Raw genomic sequence first — 27,847 nt, 5'->3', positions numbered from 1 at the left:
CGCGTCCAGCAAACAAAAACCCTGTGCATAAGAAGGCGCGTTAATGAAGGACTCACTGTCGGAAGCCGAAAATGGAATGGGGTGAGCAAACAAACTGCGCTGGCTTGGAAAACTGTGAGAGACACCTGCCTCACTGCCTCACTGCCTCACTGCCTCACTGCCTCACTGCCTCACTGCCTCACCTTCCATTCTGCGACAATGACAACGACTTCAAGTTCCGCTCCCAGCCACCACCATTGATTCCAAGTCACTCACTCAGTGAGTCGTCTGGAGTGACAGTGAGCGACAGTCTCAAGGCGGCGAACAGTTTCGCTACGCCAAGGCATAGTCTTTCTGTTGAACACACAAGATCTGTCCCTCGGCCAGTGAATGAAAGAGACGCTGCATCTGCTCGTCCTTGCTGTTTCATTCCGCGGCATTGAGCTCATCTACGACCCATCATCAACATCATGGCGACGATGAGGCTTTGCATTTCCGCCTCTACTGCCGGACAAGACCTCAACTACGAGTCCATGAACTTCCTTTCTCCGGATCCGCGCCCTTTCCCATCCTTCACCGACGATGGTCCCGGGGTGCTCTCTGCCTTCGGTCCTCGCCATGATAATGACCATGCTAACTACAGAAAGATCAAGATCCTTCCAACTCCTGATGAAATCCTTGCCGTCCTTCGACCGACGTACATGCCGAAAAAAGATCTCTACGAAAAGCACTTTCTCGACAATGGGCCGCGTAGGCTGTTGGATACACTTTTCAGACAACTACGATGCGACAGCATTGAGAGCATCCGGGACATATGCTATTCGGCCTCCCAAACCGCCTTCCTTGGCAGCGGCACCAATCCTGAGGGTCATGTTCGCCACGAGACCGTAGCTGGCAATCGATACTTCCTGTACAACAACATCAAGATCGAAGAGATGCTTTCACATGAGCAAAAGGCAATGGTTGTCCGTATCAGTTACGACTGCCCGCCATTCATGAGGGGTCAGAAGCTATATGACTCTGGCCGGTTTCAAAAAGGCATGCTTGTGGCGTTGCTCCAATTGGATCACGCTACCATGAAGTTGTCAGTCTACTTCTTGGAGGTCCATCTTGCTCAAAATACCTTCTCGATGGACTGCTTTGACGGACGTGGCACTCGAGCTGCAGTCCAACTTTCTTTTCTGCCCACCACCACCCACGATGAAGTCCTTCAGTTTTGCCGCAATGCACTCGGCCTTTGCAGTGGAAGTGAAATGTACCTCGTAGAATTTCCGAAGGTTCTCTTCGCCGGGTTTTACAATTGTCTCAAACGGTTGCAGGAGATGAGAGAAACAGACTTCGCGTTCCCGGATTATGTTGCCCCTGACAAGACTGTCGATGAGGCCCTATTCACCAGAGAGCTGAACTACGTCGCCGGATCACGGCCGCGGTTTTCATGTCCGCCGCCTTCTTACGCACTCTCGCCGGATTTCGCCTATAATCTCACCAAGCTTGTCCCGCCTGCATGTCCAATTGCCTCCGCGTCTGTGAGAGACTTGTCGCGTCCTTCTACTCTGGAACTCCTCAAACGCGAAACAACTTTGGATGAAGGTCAGGCGGCAGCTTTCAGAGACAGCCTCCTGCGTGAGTATGCCTGCACGCAGGGCCCACCTGGATGCGGCAAAACCTTTTTAGGTGTCCAACTAGCAAAGACACTTCTCGATTCCCGACCGTCACAGAAGCCTATACTGCTAGTATGTCTGACAAATCACGCTCTGGACAGTTTCCTGGCCAATCTTCGAGATGCTGGTGTCTCCGGTCTGCTTCGAGTCGGTTCTGGTAGCAAGGAAGATTGGACAGATACCATCAATCTCCGCAACCTGCGACGAAAAACTCGATTGAAGAAGGAGGATTCCCAAGCACTGCATGCCCATGGCCACCAAAAGAAGCTGCTGTTCGCAGAACTAGATTCGTTGTGCAAAGGTACGTTCATCTTTATTTCGTTATCCCTGAATGGAACTAACTGGTAGTAGCGCTTTCTTGCCAGACGCACACAGGAAACACTCCATGGCACTATGTCGAGGACCTTCTGTATAGTAAACACCGCGATATCCATTCTCAGTTTACAACAAATTCTCGAGTCTCGCTTGCCCAATCTTTCACTTTTGAATACTGGTCAGGAGGCGGAGACTTGAAGACCATTCGCGAATTGCACCTTGAGCTGGCTTCTAGACTTGAGCAAATCTCAAACACTCATTACAAGCCTCAAGAAACCGTCAATGAGATGCTCCTTGGCATCTCCTACCATGTCGAACTCCAGAGTGCAAACGCTGGCCGATCCAGCATCTGGAACCTGCCTCTACACGAGCGTCAACTTATGCTTCGGCGTTGGGAGGCAGAAGTGGACGAAGAAAAGTTTGCTCAGAAGATGACCTCGCTTTACTTTGAGTCGCGGGCGTGCACAGAGGAGATAAGTACAATCAACGATAGGCGCGATGTCCAGATTATGTCGTCTCACAATATCATCGCCATGACGACCACTGCATGCGCGGCTCGTTGGGAGCTTCTACGATCACTAGACCCTGAAATTCTCATTTGTGAAGAAGCCGCGGAGGTTATGGAAGCCCATGCACTGTGTGCTTTGCTCCCTTCAGTCCAACATGCAATCTTCATTGGCGATCCTCAACAGCTGCGACCTGAGACAAACGAACAGTCCCTGAGTCTAGAAACCTCCGTCGGACGTCAATATCGATTGGATGAGTCCTTGCTAGAGCGGTTGATGTTTCCTCATGACATGTCGGCATCAGTAATACCAGCATGCCACTTGAGCGTCCAACGCCGCATGCATCCTGACATCGCAAATGTCACTCGTCTGACTTATCCTTATCTCACAGATCACGAGTGTACACTCCAGCGCTCGCCAACTCATGGCATTGCACACAGAATATTTTGGTGGGACCATCGAGTTCCTGAGCTTGGATTGGACGACTTAAAGTCGCATGCCAACCTTCATGAAGTCGAGATGGTTGCCTCCCTTGTTGAATATCTCCTCCGCGGTGGGGCTTACTCACAAGGGGAAATCGCGGTCCTAACTCCATATGCAGGCCAGCTGTTGAAACTCTGGGAGCGGCTGGCCAGAACGTGTGACATATGGCTTTCTGAGAAGGACCGAGAAGAATTGCTTGGTGAAGAGGCTCTTGCTCTTGGTGATGCAGGCAGGGCTACTAAGGATAAAGTTGCGATCTCCGACATGCTCCGAATTGCAACGGTGGACAACTTCCAGGGTGAAGAGGCAAAGGTCATCATCCTCAGCACGGTTCGAAGTGGAGGTAATCCTGGCTTCTTGAAGATATTGAATCGCATCAATGTCGCCTGCAGCAGGGCTCGTAATGGCTTTTACATTGTTGGCAATTCTCAGACCCTCTCTCGAGTCCCTAGATGGAGAGAAGTCATCAATGCTTTCAATGGGAAGATCGGAGGCTCAATTATGGCCCAATGTCATGTCCATCCTAACCACCGTCACCTTATCGAGCAGCCAAAAGACTTTAAAGATGTCCCAGAATGTTCAGCGGCCTGTGGCACGGCTTTGCCCTGTGGCCACATCTGCCAGGAAAAATGTCACCCACCTTGGCTCCATTCTCGCCTGGTTTGCCAGGAGGAATGTAAGAAGATCTTCCAATCATGTGGACACAAATGTGAGAAGCCGTGCTATCAGACATGCGGAGAATGTCAAATTACCACTAATGACGTTACTCTTGACTGTGGACATTATGGAAAGATACTCTGCTCAGGAGAAACTTCCGGGTGCGAAGCTGTCATAGCTAGCAGTGTCCTCAGCTGTGGCCATACTGTGAACACCTTGTGTGGTGAAGACCCCGACACAGAAATTGTCTGTCAACAAGAATGTGGCACGACGCTCCCTTGTGGCCATCCTTGTAGTGGAACATGTGGCGTCTGCAATAACACAAAACCGGGAATGCATTATCTCTGCGCTGAAATATGCAATCGCTTGAAAGCATGTGGCCATTACTGCAAGGAGAGTTGTCATTTCGGAAGATCATGCCCAAGGTCGTGTCTCGAATCCTGCTTGAAGCGGTGTGAGCACGGACCTTGTAAGAGTCGGTGTCAAGACATCTGTGACCCTTGTGTCAAGCAGGCCATCCCTGGATGTGAGCACGAAACATTGTCGGATATGATATGTTGTCTGCCCAGCGCATCACTGCCCTGCTGCGAACCCTGCTCTCGGACTCTGAAATGCGGTCATGACTGCCCATCGCTTGATGGTGAGACTTGTCCGCCCCCAGAAGTCTGCCCGGAATGCGTCTCCGGGAAGAGAGGCCCTGCGGTGTTGTACTCGCCAGAATGTGGACATATGGTAGAGATCTCCCAGCTGGATGCTCTCAATCTCCATGGCATCTATGATGTTGCTGGAGACGGGGTTATTTTATCAATTAATTCGAGCGTGAGATCGCAAGATATTAAACCTCCAAAATGCCCGTGTGGAGCGTCCTTGCAAGGTACTCGCCGTTACCGACTTCACTCGAAATTGGTCGATTTCAAGCACACTTGTGACCTTCTTCTGTCGAAAACGGGTCACAAATTAGCTGCATTTGCGACCGCGATCGAGGTTCAGGGAAAACAATTGGACCAGACGTTCGAAGCTTGTATTGCGGAGATCCGGCCGAATCCCTTGGCAGCAAAGGCCAATGCTACTCTCCTTCTTCGTCGAAATCAAGAGATACTCGACCTGCAGAAGTACATTATCAATTTCAGGACTGAGGTTGTGGATCGGTTCCAAGGCAGCATCGCGGTATTGCATCGAGCGCTTCCGAACGTTATCCCCTCGTACAACCTGAGTTTCCATCTTCATCTTGATGTCTTAGAGTATCGCGTGGTCCTTGCACGTCTCGCTGACGCCCTGAAGCTTTCAAATCAGCTTCTTTCTCTGAAAGATCCCTCATTTGGGGTGCAACGTCTGGGCCTCAAGATGATTCAATTCGTCTGCAAGGAATCAGTTTCGTGCACAAAATATTGTCAGAGTGCACTGGACACTACCTTGATAGGTACCAACCCGTCCATTGAAGCTGAGATCAGGTTGCAACAGCTCCAGTTCATGCTCTTTGCAAAGTCGACTAGAGCTCGGCTCTCTGAACTTGGACATCCTGTCGAAGACGCTATTGTGATTGTCAGTGAGGAAACGGTTAAGACTAGCTTGGACGCAGTAAGCGAAATCGGCCGCAGATCACCTGGAACATGCGGCTCCTTGATGGAAACTGCACGGAAAATTGCGGTAGCCTTCGGGCTTCATGATGGTTGGAAGGCATCGCCGATCCTGAAGATCAAGAATGATTATGCAAGACAGATTGAAAACTTGTGGGGTCGTCACGAGCTTGGATTCCTGACCATCTGCACTCGTCTCCATCCCTATTCGGCAAAGACTTTCTCCGACGGTTGTCCGAACTGTGAGAAGCAGGCTCAATTATCAGCTGATGAGATCTTCCGCGAATCTGGGAAGCACTTGTTTGAGAAGAAGTTCTTGCAAATGATGCATGCCAGGTCCACTCAGTCTGCCGAGTCAGAATCCTCCGAGCGGGAGAGCCCAAAATCAGCTGAACGGTCAACTAAGCAGCCCGTCTCGGATGACAAGGCCGTCAGTTCACCTGGCATGGAAATGACGCAGGAAGCAAAATTTCTGGCAGCAATAAGGAAAAAACTACCCAAAATACATGCTGGAGGGCCTTGTGCCACTCTCAAAATTCAGAGTGAGCAAACTGTTGACGAAGAATTGGCTAGTGAGGTGGACATCGAAGCAGCGAGGGAGATCAAGCTGGGGGTGATGTTGGACAGGCAATCAATATCAGTTGAACCTGAAAAAGAGCTCACGATGGAAGAGAAGTTTCTTGTGGCAATGAGAAAGATTGGCAAACACTGAAGAACAGAAAATCTGTCTGAGAGTCTAAGGAGGGCAGGTGAATGAAAAATATGGGCGGCATAGACATTCTAGTGTAGAGAAATGAAGAAACAATGTGAGAGAGAGAAGAAAAAAAATCATTTTCATTGGGCAAAATTTTCATTGCTTTTTCTAGGATATCAGTGTTGGACAGCCTCCCAAAGCCAATGTCATGCATTTAGCCAGATTACCAAGGTCGTGACAACGGGAAGCCGGGGTGGGGGTATGGTCTTGTTTATGCAGAATCCCCCTTGGAATAGTGGGAATTGGGCACTCCAGGACTGGTACATATGTATCTCGCAGACAAGCGACCAGTTCATGATGGAGGAGTATTGTCGGGCGCCGCCGTATCGTCCATCCACTATGAATACTGTGCCCAAGCTGTTAAACTACTCGGCCAGTCGATTGTGGTTTGCTCAAAGTTTAGATTTGGGCGGTTGCGTGCGCCAGCGAAGGCCGCGCTCGGATCGAAGACCTGGAGAGAGCTTCCAGCTCGACGACCATTGCAGAAGTCGAAAGATTTCAGCTTCTCCTCGGGCGGTCCAGGCCCGCGATAGTAATGGGGGTGGGCCCGGAGCGGATTTTGGAGATTCGCACATGGCTCCCCGCTTGCGGCGTGTGTATTCATTTCTGGTATATAAGTGTTGCATTTGGTTATCTGACTCAGGCACTAGGATCACCTCTATAAATCACAAGAGCCAGCCACTCTGTATTGTGATCTTTCTCCCGGTCACTCAACTCCAGGCTGCGATGCCGAGCTTCTACATCCCACCAGGGATCCCACAATACCTTGAGAATCTCTTCCTCGACGCATGGACGGACTGCATGATGCTGGCGAGGGTGGTAGCACCAACTTTGAATGGCTGCGGTCCAGCCTTTGGCCGCTACTTCGAACTAGCAAATGCACCATTCGTCAAGCACATATTCTAGACAATCGCAAACATCCCCCTCGGCCAAGAAATCGATCCAAATAATATCGAGAAAGTTCTAAGCAGCGGCGATATTATCGTCTCCACCCAGAATTCGCGGATTTGGCAATTTCGTTTGGGTCTCAACTCCCAGGCCTGGATGACGCCCAACGATTCTGAGAACGTACAGATACACCTTCAACATGGGGGTTTCTCTTACTCGGGTATCCTTCTTCTACAAATCCTGCAGCCGCAATCCGCATCTGTCTGCCAAGCTTTGAATATCCATCACTGAATGAGATCGTTAACCCTCCTTCATGGGGGAGAGACGGACTAGGCAATCTTCTCCCAAGATTTGGCTGCCACGGTCTAGGCGATCACAACACCGATGTGACGTTGAAGCATCTTGACTAGCGCTGAGTGAGAAAAGAGAGATTTGCGATGAGCCCGCAGGTTGAATACTGGCAGAGAGGTACAACAGGCATACCAGGCTGCGCCGTGCATCTCTCAATATTCTGCTCGCTGATTGGTCTATCCCAAAATCTTCTTCACGCTCTCTCTGGCAAGCATACCGTCCAACCATTTTGAATATGCAGGGTACTTGGCCATGTCGATGGTCTTCTCGTCGTCCAGCCACAGGACGTTCTTCGCCCACGGCACAAACGCCAGATCCGCGTACGTGAGCTTGTCGCCGACTAGAAACTTGCGCTTCTGCAACCAGCCATCTAGGACGCTGGTGACGCGCTCAACCTCCCTCACGTACCTCTCTTGCGCACTTGGCAGCTTTTCTGGGTGGAATACCTTGAACCACGCGGCCTGGCCGAAGTACGGGCCCTGGCCCGACATCTGGAACATAAGCCACTGGTTCAGCTGGTACTTCTCGGGCACCGTGTCGTACGTGAGCACCCGGTCCTTGTCGTACGTCTCCACGAGGTACTGCACGATGGCGCCCGACTCCCAGAGCGTGATGCCCGTGTTCGGGTCCTCGATGGCGGGCACGCGGCCGTTCGGGCAGATGTCCGTGTACGGCGGCTTCTTGATATCGGAAAAGTCCACCTCTTTCATCGTGTATGGAATGGACAGCTCCTCGAGGATAATGGCGACTTTTCGGGGGCTGGAGCAGGAATGAAAGAGATCGCCATGTCAGTCCAATATTCACCAAAAGTCGCTCGCCGAGTGGGTTGTGAAGAGGGGATACGTACTTGGGAGTTGCGCCGTGGCCGTAAAGTGTGATGGCTTTGAGTGACGACATCTCGAATCGCGTATCTCAGGAGAGGAGAACACTTTGTCAAGACGGTCTATGAGGACCAACTTGGTCCCTGATATGGGCAGTTTTATTTCTGGGCTTTGAGCTCCCAGAGACAGTCCGCGAGACGGCGAAGGCTGTCGGCCGAGAATGGCCGAAAACGTGATCGCGCGCACGCAGGGCACAGCTGGGCTGGTGGGTCTCTTGGAACTAACCCAATGAGGAAGGGTCTCTACTTGATTCTTCTTTCTCCATTGACACGTCCAAGCCTGTTTTTCATGTGGGCCCTGAGCTCTATTAGTAATACAATATACAGTGATGGCACCATTCTTCCGAGTTAGCACTTCGTTGCTGAGTCGGCGGCGGTGCTTTTCTCCACTATAACGTGCTCGCCCTGCAGAGGGGCTCGGTATTTGTAAGGCAGATCTTTCGCCATGCCTGCGGTGCATCGCGGATCCAATGCAACAGCTTCTACATTACGTCGGGTAGATGGAGGCCGCTAGACGCTCTGAGGATTTGACAGTGAACTTCGGGTGGAGCCTCGTCATCATTCGTATTTGATGCCGTGCATAAGAGTCCCAATCTTGCTAAAGTACACCTCAACCTTGTCTCCGTCCTTCAAGAACTTTGGCGGTCTAGATGCGAATCCTACTCCGCCGGGTGTCCCTGTCAGGACGACTGTGCCTGCATGCAACGTGTGCCCTTTACTCAGGAACTCAATAATTGCCGGAATGTTGAAATGGAGCTCGGAGGTATTGCTCTGTTGGCGGACTTCGCCATTGACCTTTGTCAGGAGGGAGAGAGTGTGCGGATCTTTAATCACCTATCACAGTCATTTCAAATGAGACTAGGAATATATCGTGGGGCATTGGTCATACATTTGTCGAGACGATGCCTGGTCCTAGAGGTACAAAGCCGTCGAAACTCTTTCCGTAGGTCATTTGTGGAGGAGGGAACGTTCCCACAAGATCGGGATCCATCTGCCACTTTCTGCATTTATCTCGAGGATTACCAGCTGGCTTCGGCAATCATCTTTGGCCACGATACATACCTTGCGGATACGTCATTTGACGAGGTATAGCCAAGGACATATTCCAGCGCTTCTTCTTTTTTGGCATTTTTGGCATCCTTTGCAATCACAAATGCCAGCTCACCTTCGTAATCGGTCTGTTCGTCTTGGATGAACTTGGGAATCTCGACCTCGTCCCCATAGCCTGCTACAGCCCCCGACGTCTTGGAGAACATGGCAGGATAGCGTGGCGGTTCGATATTAAGTTCTCGGACTATGTTCACTCACATCAGCCTCCTGGCATGTGAAAGGAAGTCTCGGGGGGAAATGAAGAATACATACGATGACTCAAGTAGTTCCCTCCAATACACTGAACAGAAGGAATTTGACGATATGTCAAAGGTCCCAACAGCGTCTTGACTTTGACAATCTTGTCAGTGATCACGCAATCGGCCGTCAGCGGGGAGCCGACGATGATTTTGGCGGTTAGAGACGACAGATTCTGAGGCAGTCCGATGTCGAAATCTTCGTCGGGCACAACAGCATCGCCATAATAGATTGCGTCATCTTCTGCGCTCACGAAGCGGATCAGGCGATCCCATGGGACGTTTCTCGTGGTTGTCATCTTGCGTTCTTTCTCTTCTGCGATTCCCCAACAAGGTCTGAAGTACGAGGTCCTGTTGTGAAAATGATCTGTTGGCAGAGATTAGTGCCAGCATTTTCTTATTTCAGGACCTACGAGTAGATGGAAGTCCTTGATGATGTTCTAGTCATAAGTAGACGGATCGTCACCAGGAGGCTTAACAAGATGATCCACCCAGAAGATAAGGGGATCCCTTGCATTCGGAAAAGAGTGTGGTTCAACTTCGGCGCCGAAATTTCGATTTCACTCCTGAGAAACTGCGGAGCGGCTTCCCCTTTGCATCAGCCTTGGAGTGCATAACAAAGGACGTATCCAAAACGCTGCTGCGTACTGAATGGACAATTAGTTTGGGGTCGTCGCTAACGCTAGAAATTGTGCCTTCAAGAGTAGACGAGTTGAGCAGATTCATGCAAAAACAGAATTATGGAATAATGTAATAACATGAAGCAGGGTGTCTCCTGTCGGAACATCCTGGGATCTCGGTTCTTGCTACAATTGAAGAAATGGGCTTTTCTCCTTGACCCCTTCTCGCGACTAAGCGGAAAATTGCTACCATTTGTTCACAATCTGGTTATTTTTAAGCTACAGTGCTTGAAGGCTTCAGAGGTGTTTCAGAATTTCCTGTAGACAAACTTCTTGTCGAAGCAAGCCCTTACGAACTTTCGCTTTGTTTGCTTCTGTTCCTCGTATACAATCCTATCCTCGCGTACTCGCACCCCTCGCACCGAACACATGCATCTACACTGCCCCTGCCGGAATTATACCCTCTCCCCCACGTATCTGGGAAACCGGCGAGGACCACTCTCGACGCGCATCTTGATGGAATCTTCCGGCTCGCCCGACTGTAGGCGTTTGATGAGATCGAGAGGGTCAAAGTCGGTGCCGACGGGATTCGTCCGAAACTTGTCAGACTTGATAAACGCCTGCAGCTCGACCGGATCGTCGAAGTTGTCAACTTGGCTCTCGAGCTTGTTTCCATCCGGGTCCTCGTAGTACATGCTGGTGGTGCCTCCATGATTGACGCACCACACGGGCTCCACGCCGAGGTCCTTTCGCTGTTGCCAGACTTTTAGAAGGTCTGCCAGGCTGGAGAAGGTAAAGGCAATATGCTCTAAGCCTGGGGCGGTGCGGCCAGAGTCCAGAAGACCGTTCATCTTGAGAATGCCGAGGCGGTGGTGCTCGTCGTCGTACCTGAGAAAGCAGGCGTCTTCGTTCTCGAACTCGACTCCGGCGCCGAGGAATTTCTTGTAGAATTCTGCCATTTCCTCAAATTTGTTGGTCCGAAGCACGACATGAGCCAGTTTGATTGGGCTCAGGACATCGTAGCACTTTTCAAAGCCGGCCATTTTTTGCGTCCTCTGGCACAAGGCTTCTGACAACTGCAAGCAAGCTAGGCCAAGGGAAAGAGTGTCAAGTCGTTTTGGTCTACCAGAGAAAAGAGGCAGACGCTGTTTTTTGTTTTTCCTTTCAAAGAGAGACAGTCTAGGGCCTCGAGACTCCTTTATTTTGTCTTCCCAGAACGAGATCTTGATTATCTTGGCGGACCCATAAACATGTCAATGGGTGAACATATCAGATGGAACACAGCGACATTCTATATCCTCAGCAGGCGCCAGAATGAGAAGCGTCTTCTTTGAGACATAACGCAAAATCAGATTCTAGCTTCTGGGCTTCCGTTCTCGTGCAGCTAACCGCAGGATCTTCGCTTCCCTTCCGCCAACCCCCTTAAAATCAGCCTTGGACCCCCTTGAATATTCGGCGCCGAAATTTCAGATCCCTGGGGAATTTCATGGCCAATCATGAAAACTCCCAGCGAGTTCCTGGGGTGCGAGTAGGGACTACTCGGTCCGGTACAGTGGCTCCACCTATGTGTAATAAGTGGAGAATATATCACACACGGTGTCACCCTAAACCGCAAGAGAGGCATGCCCCATCTAATTTTATGGTGTGGGAGGAAATCACCTCCCCGATCTTTTTTGGAGATCCAATTTTCGTTACAGCAGCTCACGGAAGTGTAGCTTCGTCCAACATTTCACCAACGTCGACGGACATTGTTTATGTTGGCTGCATCTTAAGGTGGAAATGCAGTCAGAATGCAGTCAGGATTGCATATCAGATTTCTGTCAAGTCGTGAACGAGCATCACCAGCCAAAACTCTTTCGAGGCAGTTTTACGCACTGATAATGGAAGGACATTGATTTTGAAACCTGTGGAAATGCAGACGCATATACCTGCTTCTTCGGCTGGAGACACGCGTTTGAAGACCCTAACGCAATGGTATGGGATGGGACGACGCCTGTGCTTCATCTATCCGACCGCCAGCTATCTCTCGGGCATCATCAGAGTCGGCTGTAGCTCTAGATTCCAGAACTTTGTTACGACCACGGGGGATCATGATCTGTTCGTAGAGTTGAAGAACCCATTGAAGGTCTTCCTTTTCTTGAATGCCTTTGATCAAACCCTCTCCGAGGTCGCACGCGTCAAGAAGAGCAGTGTTGGCTCCCATTCCTCTAAAAGGCACCTGCCATTTATCGTCAGGCGAGGAGTCGCTCTTTATCAGTAACGGAGGTATATACTTACCATTGAATGAGCGGCATCGCCAATCAAAGTGACACGGCCTCTCGGCAGGTTTCGAGGTGGAAGTACAGTCTCCATAAGTCTCACTGGCGGCCACTGTAGATCGGACGGTTCACACTGTGCTAAGGCGTTGACCATGGCTGGAGGCCAGTCTTTCATACGTTGCCTTGCCATCTCCAATTGAGCTGCTGGACCAGCCTCAACTGTTTTGGCATAATCTTCCTCCAAGTTGCTGGACCGCCAGGACACTGTCCAATTGAAGATAGCAGTATCATTGTCCAAATACTCCATCAGGAGACAGTATGTCTTTTGATCGGGTCCACCAGCGAGGATACCGTTCGCTGAGTGTTCGAGCAAAGGTTCATAAAGGTCCTTGGAGAGGACAACTCTACCCAGGGCTGTGAGGAAAGGACTGGAATCTGGCTTGAATCCCTGGAGAAACTGAGCGCGCACTGGGGAGTTTGATCCATCTGCACCAACCAAGATATGACCGCGGGCGCTGGTGCCATCTTTGAAGTATGCAGTCACCCCGTCATGATCTTCCTCATAACGCACAAATTGTTTGGAATATTGCACGTTGAGGTGAGTTTTGAGCACTTCGCGGAACTTGAGACGGTTCACGAATAGAATGGGCAAATTTTCACCCTCGTGCTTTGTTTTTGTAAGTCCTAGAATTTGGTGGCTCGGCCCATCCATGATGGTGAAACAATCCATCGTGTCTTTGCGATGGAAGTTTGGGCTGCTGCTAGCCAGTTCAGGTAGATCTGTTGGAAGAAGTCGGTAGAGACCTTCTAGACATCTAACGGTTTTCATTAGTCTCCCCTCTTGAACTTGCACTGTGAATCAACAAACTCGTCCAAGCCTATCGTCCAACCCTGGGACCGAGTGCCATCGTCGCGTTCAAATATTTCAAATTGCACATTTCCATTGCGGAGTATCTGTGCCAACGCAACGCCTGATAGTCCAGAGCCGACTATGAGGACCTTGGTTGCTGGTTCCAGGGTCGCCATTTTGCTTCTGGTTCTGGTTCTGCTTTGCTGCCTCCGTCAATTCTAGATAGGTCGAGGTTTGAACAATTGACCAGGGATTGAGCATATTCAAATTCGCATTTAGGACATAATTTTTGCAGCTAAAGAACTGGTTAGCATGGATATTTGAGCTTTAAGAACACCTTGGACTTAATCGGAAAGGAAAATCAACAAAACACCTAGGTAGTTTCCCCCTGAAAGCCAGCTACGCTCTTCGCATGACCAACTGTTCCTGCCCAGAATGATGTTCTAGAACATTGCCGGCTGCGCCCTTAGGGTAGTGCAAAATAGAGGAACAATCTCGGACAACATCTGATCGACTGACATATGCTCACGGCGTGGCGTCTCCACATTTTGCCGAGTCTGTGTGGAGGCAAGCAGGCGTCTCTTTTGCCAGCACACTTCAAGGTTTCCTCTTTTCCCGAAAGACAGTGCGGAATTTCGGGGCCCGAACATTCAGTGGTGGCCTCCAACGGCAGCTGCACAAATGACCAGCTGTTTATATGGCATCGAAACAATCGGGAATTGGAATACGAAATACTACTAATCAACCAATTGTATTTCAAGGAATCATTGAGGCCCTTCGCGAAATCTGCATCTGGCGGAGCAAGTTCTCACCCCTCGTGGAAACTTGTGGCCAGTTAGAGGGTTCGCTAGCTGCATGAAGTTATTAGGATCGTGATGAATCTGACAGCAACATTGCAGGACAAATATGCTACCATGTATTAGGTGGCGGGCTTAGTAATTTTCAACCGCGAGATATCAGGTCTATCAGAGCACAAGCTCGATCGCTGTAAGGCGATTGTGGGAGTCTGACGAGGTCTGCGTACAGGTCATCCACCGAAAATGCCTGTGGAATATTCCTCAAGAACCACCGCCACGGCTTCAAGTTCTCGTGCGTGTTCATCATGTGCCAGCACTCGACTACGTCAAGACGCAATAGGAATTTTCTGTCTTCCTTTGCCTGGGTCGACAGAGCACCGGTGCGACGACCGTCGTACTCCGGCTCGTCCAACATCATCATCTCAATGGGATTCTGTCTTATTGTTAGCCACGTACTGGTATGCCGTGGATCGAGACGGTGCTGATTACAACATACCAACATGGCTTTGGTGGTGAGCATTAAGAACCAGTCAAATGGTCGAGATGTGTCGCAATGCCACAGAAAATCTCTCTCTATCTTCCCAACGGATTCTTCCACCAAATTCCTTCGTTGAACACCGATCGAGATGCTGTTCCCGGACAAGTTTGGGTTGCGGTTTAGAAGTTCCAGCTTCCCGGTGAGACGGACTACCTCCAGATGGACGAGGAAGAGAGACATCTGTGTCAGACCTTGCCTTGCCTTCGGCATTTCCTCTGTCGCGGACATGAGATCGATATCATTTATATTCAGCGGAGGCGGCACATCAGACAAAGGTATTGGTTCTTCAACATCCCACCCGGGCTTTTGAACGCATTGGTACCACAACCTACAAAGCGTCCACCAACAACGGCGTCTGATCTCAGTATCATACGGAGAACAGATTGCATCTTCTGCTTTTCCTATTCCAATAAGGCCGGCTATGTGGAACGCAAATTTGAAAGTCTCCTTGAACGTGGCTTGATCGTCATCAAGACGCCGATATAGGGAAACCTATATTCACCGAATCAGTTCTTTCGGTGTCTCAGAGCCTTGCTAGGTTTCCCGCAAGAGCTGAAACATACTGCGTATAAAACTAAGGCTTGCAGGAGACGGGTGCCCGGTTGCTGGAGCCCGTCTCGAAGGGATAATGTGGTTTGAATGCTAGCTGTGAGGCGAGAATTCAATGTGTCTCTACCTTCATCGAATTGTTGAATGATCTCATCATCTGTGAGAGCGCTGACTGCAGCAAAGCAGACACTGGACATTAGTGTTCGCGCCCCAGGCTCCGGCACCTTTGCTTCTTGGGCTGTCAGGGTGAGCAGGTCCCCGAACCAGGCGTGGGGGACTAATTTGGTGAGTGGTTCGACACGAGTCATGTATATGTGCCAAAGCTCGAAAATCTGACCTTTAGGAGGCTGAAAAGAAATGCCGCTCGCAGACTGGGTCCTTTGAGGTGTTGTGGAAACTGGATCGCTGAAATGTTTTTCTGTCGCTGCCCGAACAAGGTCGGATGACGAGATCGGGCTCGCTAGCATCTCAGCGCACCGAGAGTCAAAAACGTGTGATGTTTCACCGGGTGTGATATTGCCGTCAATGTAACATTGCTGAGCTGAGGAGAAGGTAGATGTGGCACCGGTAGAAGCTGAACCTTGAAGCTTCCTCTCCAGTTCTTCGCAGCGAACTGTCATAATCCGCGCAATCTCTTCGAGCTCCTTTTCACGTGCGCTTTTCCCTTTCTTGTAAGGCCCTCTTGGTTTCCCTTTTGGACGCTCATGATCCGGTGCGGTGCCCGTGATTAACCTTGACGACGACGGATATCTGCACGGGAGATCAATTTGGAGACAACGCGTGCAGCTCTGTGCGAGACGGTCACATTTCACCTTCCGTCTGTGGCAGGAGAAACAGGCGGTCCGGCATCGATCCTGCACCTCGGCCTGCCTGGAAATCAAACTCATAGATACCGCAGCCACGCGTCTAGAAAGAGAAGAAAAGGGGAGTGGATAAAACGATCGCCTGCTCTGCTCGTACGGGACGGATGCAGACGTAGGGCATGGAGATACTCTGGGCTTTTCTTTTGGCTAGGGTCTTTTTTCGATCTGGTCATGCCCCGGTCAGCGTGGGGTTGCGAGGCCAAATTCCGCACTTTTTCCCCAGTTCCCCGGGAAAGGAAGCACAAATACGGAGTACGATGGTGGAACCTTCTCCTTGCCGAATAGAGGGGGACATGGAGTATATTTATTCCGCTGTCATCCACTGTTTGCAGATTTCTCGGCGTCGATGGTCTATCCGAATGGCGGCTCATATTTTACACACTCGTTGAAGTGTCCCCGTTTCTCTTGATCTTGCTTTCAAAAATAATGGCCCTGCGGACCGGTATCCGTAGGAATACCCACGGTCTTTGTCCCTTGTCGATTGCCTCTCGTGCCACCTTCATTCTTGTCTTGGACCCTCGGTACTTGTCCTGGGAATGCTCGATGGAACTTCGACCCAGCGGGAAGCGATATCCTTCATAATTTTTACAGCTCTTTCAGGACAGAGTGAGTTGCACCCGGCGTGTCTGGCTTGTATCCGCAGGTGCAGCGTTGCGGATCGTAACCGCCACTTCATATGTTGCGGGGCACGACTGGCGTGAGTAAGTCCATAGCTGGACCATTCTTCTCTGTTTTGAGGACAATGCGTCAAGTTTTGACTTCGGGCTTCACAGTGCCCACGTTCGACGGCACTTTCTTCTCAGTGCTTAAATTCAGTGGATAAGCCTATCGAAGAAGGCGACGAAATTCCCCATGCACGATTTCTTGTGGAATCAAAAGCTGACTTGAAATCGCGGATGAGTTCTCAGCCGGGCACCGAATCTCATGAAAACAAATGGTAAAGGGACCATTGCAAGTGCGATGAATCCCAGCACGCTGTTTCCCCAGCCCAGTCCGAGGCCGGAGTATAATGGCCGTCCCGCGAGCGGGAGCAGGGCTCCAGTAAGTGAACGAACGACGGTATTCGCAGCTGTGACACTCGCAGCAAAGAGCGGATAGCAGTCGACGAGGTATGTTTGGACGGCCATCTAAAACAGTGACTTGTCAGCAGAGAACCCCAGAACGAAAAGGAGCCAGTCCTCACGAAAATACCCATCAGCCCAAGTCCGACCCAGCCCGTCCCAATGATAGGCATGATCCAATGGATCTGCTTGTCTGTGGACCATCCGTACCAAAACAGCCCGATTGGGATGCAGATTGCGGCCGGAACCAAGCCTTCAAGCCTGACTTCCGGCGATACATCGCCTTTCTCTTTCTTCTTCTGTATGCGCTTGTCACTTGTAGCGCCGAACAACGCCAAACCTATGAACATGCCAACGCCGATACCTAGAAAAGACAGGCCCGCAAGGCCCGTGGAGAAGCCGTATATACTCTCGTAGACCTCGGTAATTGTGGTGAAAAGGAGGTAGAGGTAGCCATAAATGATGGAGACGTAGACCTAGAGGCGATTGACGGTTAGAAGCCGCAGAAATTGGGTATTTGAGGCGTGACATACGACAAATATAAAGACAATCGGAGACATGCAGAACATCTTGGTTGGGCGGATCAGGGCCTTTGCAAGGGCCGTGCGAGGAGAATCTGCTGTCGACATCTTCGACCGGTATTGTGAATTGCCAGTCGATTTTCGGAGTTTTGCAGCTTTTTTCTCGAGAAGAACAGGAGCATACGACTCCTTCATGAACAGCAGACACAACACCGTCACCACGCCAGCCTAGCTGCGGTCAGTGGACAAAATACTGAAAACAATCCGGGGCCACCACCTACTGCAATACTAATGACCCAGAAAACCCAACGCCAACCGGCGCTTTGAGATAGAAAGGCACCTGCAACCGGTCCTGATCAAAAGTCAATCAATACAAGCATAACAGTAGCGCTCGGTGGAAGTGACAATTTTTGTGATCGTACCTGCTACCGGACCTATTAACGGGCCCATCGCGAATATCGCCATCTTCGAACCTCTCTGCTCTCTCGTATACAGATCTGCCACACTTCCTCCACCCAGCACCAGGGGGGCCGACCCGGCGGACCCTGCCAGAAATCGGAAGCCGATGAGACTGTCCAGCGATGGTGCCACCGCACAAGCGATGGTGAAGATGATGAACAAGACGTTTGTGATCTGGTAGACAGGCCAGCGGCCGTAGATCTCCGACATGGGGGCACAGACGAGAGGACCAAATGCGTATCCGATCAGGTACACCGAGACCACAAATGAGGCCAGAATGACGCTGGAGCTGTTGAAATCATGCATTACTTTGGGGATTCCGGGTGCGAACATGGAGGATGCGAGCGGACTGGAAATCTGAATCAGCTATCCAAAGGCTCGGACATGAGAAATTGGCCAGATTGGGACATACGTGACAAAAGTCAAACACGAAAGCAGAGCGATATTAATGGCCTTGCGCCGAGATGGCCAGTTCATAGGATTTGCAGGGTCATCATCTCCGTCCCAGTCGACGACGAAATCGGTTGTCGGAAGGGCCTGCTCAAAGCTCTCCTTGCTCTCCTTGCTCTCCTCTGCCATGTTGGATAAGTCGTCGACGTTGCCTGGCAGCTTGATACCGCTTGGGAGAATCGTGAAGCCATCCACGGCAGAGGGTACATGTACTTTTGGGTCTATCCGAGGAATTATGGGCGAAAGAATCCGAGCTAGCGGAACAACGTTTGGAAAGGGGAGAAAGGGTTAAATGCCGTCCAAACGGCCCGAGGCTCGCTTGGACATTCGAGTTGTGCAACTTGTGCGTGATTATGCAAGAGATGGATCGAATTGGTATGGCGATTGGGTGGACGGAGTCAGAGTGCGGGGCTGGTATATGCTGGAACTCGTGTATTATTCTCGAAAGGGACTAGTGTACGCCAGAATGTTACCCGACCATCGCTTAGCCATCCCAATCAAACTGCGTGGCCAGATCTCCTATCTCGGCAGAGAGAACCCTGAATCGTTGAAATAGAGAGGCTTCTCTTCCCCTTCCCATGTGCCGAACAGCTCGAGAAGGTCTGCATGGCAAACCTTGAACCATGGACATTATATCTATTTTCTCAACTCACGGCGGTTATACTGATCATGCGTTCATCATTCAGGTTACCAAGCATGTCCGGCTACTTGGACTGCCTCGCCCAGATCGAGGGAATCAGGATCTTCAACAGGCCCCATGACCCGAACTGAAAGCGAACTTTATGAAGAATGGGCAAGCATGCATATATCCAATCTCATCCGAGGCTCGTGAATGCTGGGATTCATTTTGGTGGAGGCATTTGCCATCCTCCAGGCAAACGAGCTGCAACAACAGCTGCTAACGAATAAACCAACGATCAGGAATGAATAGAATACATGGTTAAAAGAGGCATCGAGGAGCTAAGGGACTGGGAAAGGTCAACAGGGGTGGTAAATATGGACACAAGTGCCTAAAATCCGGGTACACCATATTCAACCTTGGCAACCTCTATATTATCGGAAGCGCGGGGGCCTTGGTTTCGTGGGGATTTGTGCGATACTTGTGGCCATGGGTGGACTTCCACACCATGATATTTTGCGTGCCCTGAAGACGTCACGCACGTTCAACTTTCCGGGCATTCCAGTGCCAGCTGTCGGACACCAGGTGAACATGCTGCGACGGTGTACTGTCTGCTTGGACATGGCCTTCAGCTTCAATGGAATGCGGCGACACCTATGCCGAGAGTCACAAGACGAAGCAGCACATACACGAGAGCACAAAAGTCCTGCTCAGGATATTCATTCCCGGTCGATTTTTGGCCATATCTCGGACCCCTTCATCTTCAGCACATCCAACGTTCTGAGAAGAATTTTCATCACTCACTCTCAGCGACTCCACATATCCACAGGGAAATTTAGGCCAAGCATCATGTACGGGGTCGTCCGTATTGTGCGTTCCTTTGGCGTGGATTTACAACTTCGAGCGCGCCAGAAATCTCGACCTGGGTCAGTGTAAAGCCCTGCATGCCTTTTGCCAACACTGACCGCGACATAAACTAGTATATGACGATATCTCAATGGCGCGACTGACAAATGCAGATGGAGTAGAAAAATTCCTGACGAACCCCAGCCTTGCTCCCGACCAGGGACGCCTATCTCCCCTCCTCCCCACCACATCCCCACCACATCAATGATTCTCCGTCCAAGGCTCCCCGCGGGGCCCATTTCTTACTTCAATCACAGGTACCATAAAATAGATCTTCTTCCGCTGATAAACTTCAAAGAGTAGATTTACATGTTTGGGTCGTCCTAATTTTCTTCTTTCCCCTTCGGTCTCTTTTTAAATCAAGGATGGGGCTCTCTTTGGCTGATCCCGCGGATAACCCTATACTTTTGCAGTTGGCCGGCTCAGCAAATGGAAGACAACGAGAGCCAGCTTGCGTGGAAGTCCCGGTGGTGATTATTGGCGGAGGACCAGCAGGGCTACTGCAAGCTCGACTCTTATCCCAGCTGGGAGGCAAGTCTAGGGTACACCACCGAGGAAGAGTCACTACTGACAGCGGGTAGTAAAATGTCTCATAGTAGAAAGATACCCCGAAAGACTGGGCGCGCCGAAAGCACATGCATTGTCGCCGAGATCTCTGGAGATATGTCGACAATTCAATTTGGACGTGAGCAAGTTGCGACAACTCGGAACAAGGAGGCGCGATGCCTTTTGGGTCAATTTTCTCACCAATTTAAGTGGCCAACAAGTCGGTGTTCTGCCGTACGAACGCATGGACGTTGGGGTGCTGAATCACACGCCTGAAGCAAGTTGCGAACCCTGATTGAAGTTTGCAGCCATTTTCACTGACGAGCGAAGATGATCCATAACGTTCCACAGCCGGTTTTTGAGGAATTTGTCACGGACGTGCTTGCGAAAGACTCGAATGTTGATCTTCGAAAAGGAGTTTCGTTTGTATCATTGGAACAAGTAAGTGATGTCGTGAATCCCCCCTGGCGTAGGGATGCTCATTTGAAGGATTCGAAAGGAGTTATAACGACCGTGGAAGAGCGTGCTACCGGACATCTATTCCAGATCCGGTCGAAGTATCTCATTGCCTGCGACGGGGCACGGAGTAAAGTTCGCAGCTTCCTGGGGATCGAGAGTGATGGCGAGGATTCATGTATGTCTATACAAACGGCGCAATACCGGGCGAGACTGACAGCTTAGATGAAACAATGATGACTATCCACTTCAATGCTGACCTTCGTCCCATCGTGGGGAAGAGGGTCGGCATGCTACATTGGATAATGGATCCTTTGGCGTCCGGGTTCATCATTGCGTACGAGCTTTCAGGGAACGCTGTCTTGATCAGCAATTTTGACGTAAGTGGATTCCGATGGTTAGGAACATGATTCTAACTACAATACCGGGGATCTAGGCGAATAAATACCCAATTGAAAGCTGGAACCAAGAACTTTGCCGCAAGGTCGTGGTCAGCGCTCTTGGAACAGACGCGCCGTTTGATATTCATAGCTACCGGCCTTGGGTGCTGAGTCGGAAAGTAGCAAGATCCTATCGAGTGGGAAATGTCTTTTTGTAAGTCACATCCGTTTGGCCAGGTCACAATTCTAACGGACCAGAGCTGGAGATGCTGCCCACTCTTTTCCTCCAACAGGCGGTCTCGGGTTGAACTCTGGTTTGGCAGATGTCCACAATCTGGCGTACAAGCTTGCGTTTGTCCTCAAGGGACAAGCTGGAGACAGCCTTCTCAACACATATGAATCAGAGCGACGACATGTAGCCGTTGTCAACTCGATGCAAAGCGTAAAGAACGGAAGGAAGATTTTCGCGCTTCTCAAGACGTTAGGCCTCGGCGATGACCTGATGACGGCGAGAAGGAACCTGTATTCCAATATCAAAGATCCCCAGAAGATGAAGGTGATTGACGAAGGTGTTGAAGATCAAAGAGAGCACTTCGATAATGTATGCCTTCCCCAATATGTGATTCGGTTGGTACTGACAGCGTCATCAGCTCGAGCTTCACATCGGATATGTCTACGGCAGCAAAGAGATACCTCCGCATGCTTCGAAGTATACGCCCAAGTTCGAAGTGGGTGCAAGACTACCTCATGCGTGGATTCGCTTGCCACGCAGCAGTCTGAAGCCGGTTGATGTCTCCTATGTCGACGAGTTTTCAGTGGCAGACATCGACTCCTACCGCTATAGTACACTGGATCTATGTGATCTTGACAAATTCACCCTGGTGGGAGATCTCGATGTCCCTGGCGTCAAGACCTGCCGAGCGGGTCGCGATTTTGAGGTCGTTGGCGAGGCAGGCCAGAAGTGGTTATCGGCGGCCGGACTGGATGCTGGAGGCGGATTACTTGTGCGGCCGGACCAACATATTCTGATGGTGTTAGATGCTGGCACCACGATGGAAGAGGTACGGAGTTGCTTGAATGCACACTTAGGCGTTTGAAAAGCACAGGTGGATTGTTCGGCGATGCCGAGGCCAGTAGGCCAGACCAGCTTTATGACCTGGATACCTAGGTAAGTACGTAGTTCAGTGTGTAATTGCAAACACAGTGCCTAGTCACCCAAGAGGTGCCTAGACTCCACCTGTAAGTAGGTCGTGGTAAGTAGGTTTCGGGGGGGCTTCCTCCCCCGAGCCCGGGGCTGGGGGGCTCAAGCCAAGCTTACCTACCAAGTACCTCGTAGGGAAATAGCATACAATGGCTGGGGTCTCCCTAGCCCCCTAGCCCCTAGCCCACGAGCCCAAGTCACATGCCCACAGCCAGGTGCCCACTACTAGGCTGCGTCTCCCTTCCTCCTCCCTTGTGCTCGTTCCACTTCCTATCCTCTTCTCCATCAGATTCTGCTCAGCTTCCACTTCAGTGGCCAATGGCCGCCAGAGGGCAAACTAATGCCAGATGCATTTCCTCCGGAGCCAACGGAAAACCAATGGAGCAACCAGCCAGCGGCAACGCAAGGTTGATTTACCCAATACCGCGGCCACGCCATCGGTTGCTGCATCCTTCCGCCTACGAGACTGGTCAACGACCTTCAGATGACGCCGGCCTTCAGCCTCACTTCGACATATCAGAGGTAAACGTGTCTTTTGTTCCTCCGGTATGAGACAGGGCAGGACAGGGACAGGGTCATGGACAGGGCTAGGTCCTGGCAAAAGAACACCTCGGAACACTGCCTCGCAGGATCAAAATGACTGGCCACATTCGCTGAAGAATCCAGCCACACTTTGACCGGATTCTAACCTTATCTGTTTACGCAGTTACTCTGCCAAAATGCCCTGTACTGTTGACAATCTTAGCGCAAATGAGGATGCATCAGAATGTCGTCAAGGGGATGGAGAGATGTTTGTTCCGTCTACATTATTTCGAACGCAGTGACTGAAAAGGCAGAAGAATGGATGGCTGCAGGGATGATCAGACTGCCTTCCGGGCAGCTTCGCCAAGGCCAGGCATTGCCTTCAGACGACCCAGAGTTTGACCTGCCCTGGCCCTCTGAATCACTCTCCTTCAGCCTCACACTGGCGAAGGGTCTTTCATATGAACCCTTTCAAAGCTCCTGCCCGAACTATCACTCATCCTCTTCGGCCTGCTCCTAGGAAGGCCAGCTTCTTTCCTTGCCTCTTCTTCGGACCCATTCAGAGCCTTACAGGATGGCGTCGCGAGCTGGAGCAAACAGTCAGCCTCGGGGGGTTTGCTTTTTGTTCGCCAAAACCGGTCGTTGTCATTACGGAGCTAGATGCAAATTTCCTCACGCTGCTGCTTCTACTTCATCCCAGAGTCTTGCAAGTTCTGCCCAACCACGACTGAACAGACCCCAGCGAACAAGAAATGAGCCAGATGACAAATTTGGAAGCTGGAAACTCTCTGTTCCCAGAGGCACAAACAATTTCCCTCCCACGCCTCTTCCTCCCCTCTTCTTTCAACATGCTCTGGCATATGTGGAATCGGAAGTTGGAGTGATGCAAGAGACAGTTGTCACCCTGGCCAAGGATGGTGGATTGCAACGAATAAAACAAGTGGTCGAGCGCAGCTTGGAAGGCATGAGCATGGATGCACGCTGGAAAACGGTCAAAGAGCAAGCCATACCGCTTTGTCAGGTCATCACCCATCCACACGTGCTAGCGTCCACCTTGCTTGACGTTCACCTTGGGAATATCTACAATTTCATTTACGGCTTCCAAGGCCAGCGAGCATTGCAATTCTTCAGGCCGCTCTTTGATACGCTCGCAGACCGTATCCAAGCCGACGCTTCACCATCGGAAATTGAAGCGGTCGTTAAAACTTTCTCGAAAATCATCGACTGCAACACTCACGCCTTGGTGAATGATGGCCTCAGGCCGCTTGCAGATTCCCTTTTTAACGTCGTTGCCCAGATTGACGAAGTGGAAGCTCATGAATCAAGAAAACTGGTCAATCGCATTAATCAGCGTCTAGGAATAGGTCGGGAGCTGTCAAGTTGGAAACCTCCGAAGACAACTTCACCTCCAAGAGCCATATTCACGCTTCAACAAGATCTGCCTGGAGAGCTATCCAATGATGGACCGCGTCATGACAATGACTATGTGAATGCTTATGACATACAAATTATGCCCACATTCGAGGAAATCAATTCAACACGCCCCGAGTACCTGCCTTCCATGAGCCAGCAGGATTGGCATCTCCCCGGAGTGTCAGGACTCCTGGACCGACACTTCCGTCTTCTTCGGGAGGATACCGTGGGACAGCTTCGAGATGCTGTAAAACAAGAAATGCAAGCTTCCCACAATCTCGCAAGTGGAGGCAAATGTCAAGGTCCACGAAAATTGACATACGAGAATGCCCGGGTTGTGAAACTTGATTTCAGTAAATGGCAGGGCTTGCTGATCACGATTGGTTTCGATCAACCTACTCATCTTAAGCATCGCTCAGCCAAACAGAGGAAAGAGTGGTGGGAATTTCAGAAACGCCTTCGGGTGGGTTCCCTCCTTTGCTTCCTTTCCAACGGTGCTTTAATATTCTGCTCGGTCACTGAACGTAGATCAACAAAACCATCAGCCACAAACGACGATTCGTCGAGCTCAGACGATGATCGGGTTCAAAATCAACCTGAACAGCCTCTGGACTTATTTTCGGACCCCCTTCGTGCCTTTACTACTGTCTCGCTGGTTAGTGATGCCACAGAAGACGTCCTAGGGCTCATGCAAGCTCCTGTTTCTGTACATGCCAAGATAGTTGAGTTTCCTGGTGTGCTGTTGCCGTCATTCGAGCCGACTCTACGCGCTCTGCAAGCAATGCTCCGAAATCCTGAGATACCCTTTTCGGACTATATTGCACCCGAATCTCAAGCAGACCTATCGACAGTTGCAGCTCCTTACTACGCCACCAAACCAAATTTTGAGTTCGACCTCAGCTGCGTCATGAAAGATAAGAGTCCAATAGGAGTTGCCATCAATGATGACTCCAACCATGAAGCATTCCGAGAGAAGTCTGTTCTCGACAGGGCCCAGGCTGATGCACTCCTGGCATCGCTGAAGCGCTCGCTGGCTCTGATTCAGGGACCTCCCGGAACGGGTAAGAGCTTCACCGGCGTGGCACTCATCAAAGTTCTTCTGGCGGTACAAGCACGTGCTAAGCTTGGTCCGATCCTCTGTGTGTGCTATACCAACCATGCACTCGACCAGCTCCTAGAGGACCTGGTGCGTCACAGCATTGATCAAATTGTCCGCATTGGATCTCGGTCGAAATCCGAGGTGCTGCAGGCGTGCAACCTTCGTGTCCTGGCCAGCATGATCGATTTGACCAGAACCGAGAAACATGAGCACTGGACTCTGAAGTTGAAGCTTGATGAAGACGAAAGGAACATTTCTAGAGTCCTAAAGAGGCTTACGGTGAAAGGGGACGTTGCAGCACTCAAAAGTTACTTAGAGATCTATCATCCCACATCTTACCGGGCTCTCTTCTTCGGAGAGGCCAAGGACGATGACGGTTATGAGGTGGTTGTCCATCACAAGGCATATCTGTTGAATGCCTGGCGGAAGGGCGGCTCGCGCCACGGTCCTGTCCGCCGACTCCGGACTCTACTTAGTGAATCAGACATCCAGTCTCTGAATAACCCGGAGAGACAGCGGGTATACTACCATTGGTTAGCCGAATCAAAAAAGACAACCCGGGCCGAACTGTTGACTGCGCTAGCAGAATACAAGGAGCACAAAGAACAGTTCGACCAGGTCCGAGCAGGTGTTGATCTTCGATGTTTGCAACAGGCCAAGGTCATCGGTGTAACAACGACAGGTTTGGCAAGAACTCTACCACTTCTCAGGAAGCTCAATTCCAAAGTCCTTGTCTGCGAAGAAGCCGGCGAAGTGCTTGAGGCGCATATCCTTACCGCACTCCTCCCTTCTCTAGAGCACGCAATCTTGATAGGTGACCATCTTCAACTTCCCCCACATATCCAAAGCTACGAACTTTCAAGAGAGAGTTCTTCCGGAAAGCGACATTCTCTGGACATATCCTTGTTCGAAAGACTGGTGACTCCTTCGTGCTCCACCCAGTCCGCCGTGCCTTATAGCGCCCTGGAGACACAGCGTCGAATGCACCCCTCGATCTCTGAACTCATCCGCAGTACGTTATATCCAAGACTGTGTGACTCTTCGGCGGTTGATTCATATCCGTCCATTACCGGGCTAGCTAGGAGACTCTTCTGGCTTGATCATGCAAATCCTGAGGACGGCGCTCTATCTGATCCGGATAGTACGACTTCTCACTCGAATGAATTTGAAGTCAAGATGGTCACTTCACTGGTTTCCCATCTTGTTCGACAGGGTGTTTACCACGCGAATGATCTAGCGGTTCTCACCCCCTACCTCGGCCAACTTCAGAAAATCCGTAGAGAGTTGCAAGGATTGTTTGAGATCTCTTTGACTGAAGGCGATATACTCGAGTTAGAAAAGGAAGAGGTCGGCAAGGACAATAATGAGCCTAGTCACAGTACTGTACCTTCGTTGCAGAAGACCCCACTCTCGCGGGCACTCAAGGTGTCTACTATTGACAACTTTCAGGGAGAAGAGGCCAAAGTTGTTATTATCTCCTTGGTGAGAAGCAATGACCAGAACAAGTGTGGGTTCCTTCGGACTTCGAATCGCATCAATGTCCTTCTCTCCCGCGCCAAACACGGAATGTACATCATTGGAAACTCTCGAACCTCCGGCCACGTTCAAATGTGGGGCTCTGTGATCGAAATGCTTCAATCTGACGATAACTTCGGCGAGCGCCTCCAGCTTCAATGTCCCCGTCACCCAAAGGCCGAATTTTATGTCTCAAAGCCGGACGATTTTACCATCTTCTCGCCTGAAGGAGGGTGCAATCTACCTTGCGAAATGCGCCTTGGATGTGGCCATTCGTGTATCAGCAAATGCCACTCACAAATGCTACACAGTGCGGTCAAGTGCCTCGAGCCTTGTCCAAGACCTTTAAAAGGATGTGAGCACCTTTGCCCAAACAAGTGCGGAGATCCCTGCCCTGCCAGATGTCCACAGGAGCTGCGCGACCTCCACATCACCCTCCCTTGTGGGCATATGCGAGATACTCTGCCTTGTTGGCAAGCTGGAGATACTTCTCGGGTTGTCTGCAAGGACATGGTCACTCGAGTTGCCCCCAGTTGTAACCATCAGGTTGATCTCCCGTGTTATGTGAATGTTGAAATGAACACGTTTAGCTGCACAGCTGCTTGTGGCACGGTTCTTCCGTGTGGTCATACCTGCCCGAAGCCTTGCAACATGTGTAGAAAAAGAGAAGGTGGCAAAGTCACTAGTGAAGATCATCAGATTTGCCAGCAGTCTTGCGGCCGTGCCTTCAAATCCTGCATGCACTTATGCAGGGAAAAATGTCATGGCGATAGCCCTTGCCCTCCATGCCAGGCTCCTTGCGAAGTGTCATGCCGTCATTCGAAGTG

General features: G+C 50.7%; 10 protein-coding genes across 10 annotated transcripts; 4 read left to right on the top strand and 6 right to left on the bottom strand.

The window, feature by feature from the left end:
* Positions 1 to 449: 449 nt before the first annotated feature.
* Positions 450 to 3,779, top strand: A1O5_02610 (uncharacterized protein; the record flags this gene model as incomplete). Its single annotated transcript, XM_007743224.1, has 3 exons — positions 450 to 1,941; positions 2,016 to 3,460; positions 3,519 to 3,779. The coding sequence occupies 3 exons, from the start codon at positions 450 to 452 to the stop codon at positions 3,777 to 3,779; spliced, it is 3,198 nt and encodes a 1,065-aa protein (XP_007741414.1).
* A 551-nt stretch (positions 3,780 to 4,330) lies between these two features.
* A1O5_02609 (uncharacterized protein) lies at positions 4,331 to 5,890 on the top strand (the record flags this gene model as incomplete). The annotated part of the gene is made up of 1 exon (XM_007743223.1): positions 4,331 to 5,890. The coding sequence occupies one exon, from the start codon at positions 4,331 to 4,333 to the stop codon at positions 5,888 to 5,890; it is 1,560 nt and encodes a 519-aa protein (XP_007741413.1).
* A 1,457-nt stretch (positions 5,891 to 7,347) lies between these two features.
* On the bottom strand, positions 7,348 to 8,068 carry A1O5_02608 (glutathione S-transferase; the record flags this gene model as incomplete). Its single annotated transcript, XM_007743222.1, has 2 exons — positions 7,348 to 7,930; positions 8,019 to 8,068. 2 exons carry the CDS (start codon positions 8,066 to 8,068, stop codon positions 7,348 to 7,350), a joined length of 633 nt encoding a protein of 210 aa, XP_007741412.1.
* Positions 8,069 to 8,609: 541 nt separating this feature from the next.
* A1O5_02607 (uncharacterized protein) lies at positions 8,610 to 9,696 on the bottom strand (the record flags this gene model as incomplete). The annotated part of the gene is made up of 4 exons (XM_007743221.1): positions 8,610 to 8,885; positions 8,941 to 9,052; positions 9,114 to 9,345; positions 9,414 to 9,696. The coding sequence occupies 4 exons, from the start codon at positions 9,694 to 9,696 to the stop codon at positions 8,610 to 8,612; spliced, it is 903 nt and encodes a 300-aa protein (XP_007741411.1).
* A 776-nt stretch (positions 9,697 to 10,472) lies between these two features.
* A1O5_02606 (uncharacterized protein) lies at positions 10,473 to 11,060 on the bottom strand (the record flags this gene model as incomplete). The annotated part of the gene is made up of 1 exon (XM_007743220.1): positions 10,473 to 11,060. One exon carries the CDS (start codon positions 11,058 to 11,060, stop codon positions 10,473 to 10,475), a length of 588 nt encoding a protein of 195 aa, XP_007741410.1.
* A 920-nt stretch (positions 11,061 to 11,980) lies between these two features.
* On the bottom strand, positions 11,981 to 13,301 carry A1O5_02605 (uncharacterized protein; the record flags this gene model as incomplete). The annotated part of the gene is made up of 3 exons (XM_007743219.1): positions 11,981 to 12,235; positions 12,295 to 13,090; positions 13,144 to 13,301. The coding sequence occupies 3 exons, from the start codon at positions 13,299 to 13,301 to the stop codon at positions 11,981 to 11,983; spliced, it is 1,209 nt and encodes a 402-aa protein (XP_007741409.1).
* Positions 13,302 to 14,067: 766 nt separating this feature from the next.
* On the bottom strand, positions 14,068 to 15,629 carry A1O5_02604 (uncharacterized protein; the record flags this gene model as incomplete). The annotated part of the gene is made up of 3 exons (XM_007743218.1): positions 14,068 to 14,355; positions 14,419 to 14,952; positions 15,024 to 15,629. The coding sequence occupies 3 exons, from the start codon at positions 15,627 to 15,629 to the stop codon at positions 14,068 to 14,070; spliced, it is 1,428 nt and encodes a 475-aa protein (XP_007741408.1).
* Positions 15,630 to 16,744: 1,115 nt separating this feature from the next.
* On the bottom strand, positions 16,745 to 18,492 carry A1O5_02603 (uncharacterized protein; the record flags this gene model as incomplete). Its single annotated transcript, XM_007743217.1, has 6 exons — positions 16,745 to 16,999; positions 17,056 to 17,409; positions 17,467 to 17,682; positions 17,736 to 17,806; positions 17,877 to 18,262; positions 18,326 to 18,492. The coding sequence occupies 6 exons, from the start codon at positions 18,490 to 18,492 to the stop codon at positions 16,745 to 16,747; spliced, it is 1,449 nt and encodes a 482-aa protein (XP_007741407.1).
* Positions 18,493 to 20,764: 2,272 nt separating this feature from the next.
* On the top strand, positions 20,765 to 22,367 carry A1O5_02602 (uncharacterized protein; the record flags this gene model as incomplete). Its single annotated transcript, XM_007743216.1, has 6 exons — positions 20,765 to 20,875; positions 20,924 to 21,068; positions 21,116 to 21,270; positions 21,327 to 21,484; positions 21,529 to 21,871; positions 21,921 to 22,367. The coding sequence occupies 6 exons, from the start codon at positions 20,765 to 20,767 to the stop codon at positions 22,365 to 22,367; spliced, it is 1,359 nt and encodes a 452-aa protein (XP_007741406.1).
* A 1,200-nt stretch (positions 22,368 to 23,567) lies between these two features.
* Positions 23,568 to 27,369, top strand: A1O5_02601 (uncharacterized protein; the record flags this gene model as incomplete). The annotated part of the gene is made up of 2 exons (XM_007743215.1): positions 23,568 to 27,186; positions 27,332 to 27,369. The coding sequence occupies 2 exons, from the start codon at positions 23,568 to 23,570 to the stop codon at positions 27,367 to 27,369; spliced, it is 3,657 nt and encodes a 1,218-aa protein (XP_007741405.1).
* Between the last annotated feature and the right edge of the window lie 478 nt (positions 27,370 to 27,847).

This window comes from Cladophialophora psammophila (genome assembly GCF_000585535.1).
Source record: "Cladophialophora psammophila CBS 110553 chromosome Unknown aczJe-supercont1.3, whole genome shotgun sequence".
Lineage (NCBI taxonomy): Eukaryota > Fungi > Ascomycota > Eurotiomycetes > Chaetothyriales > Herpotrichiellaceae > Cladophialophora > Cladophialophora psammophila.
The sequence above is the reverse complement of the archived record's forward strand: the minus strand, read 5'-3'. Positions and strand labels throughout refer to the sequence as shown.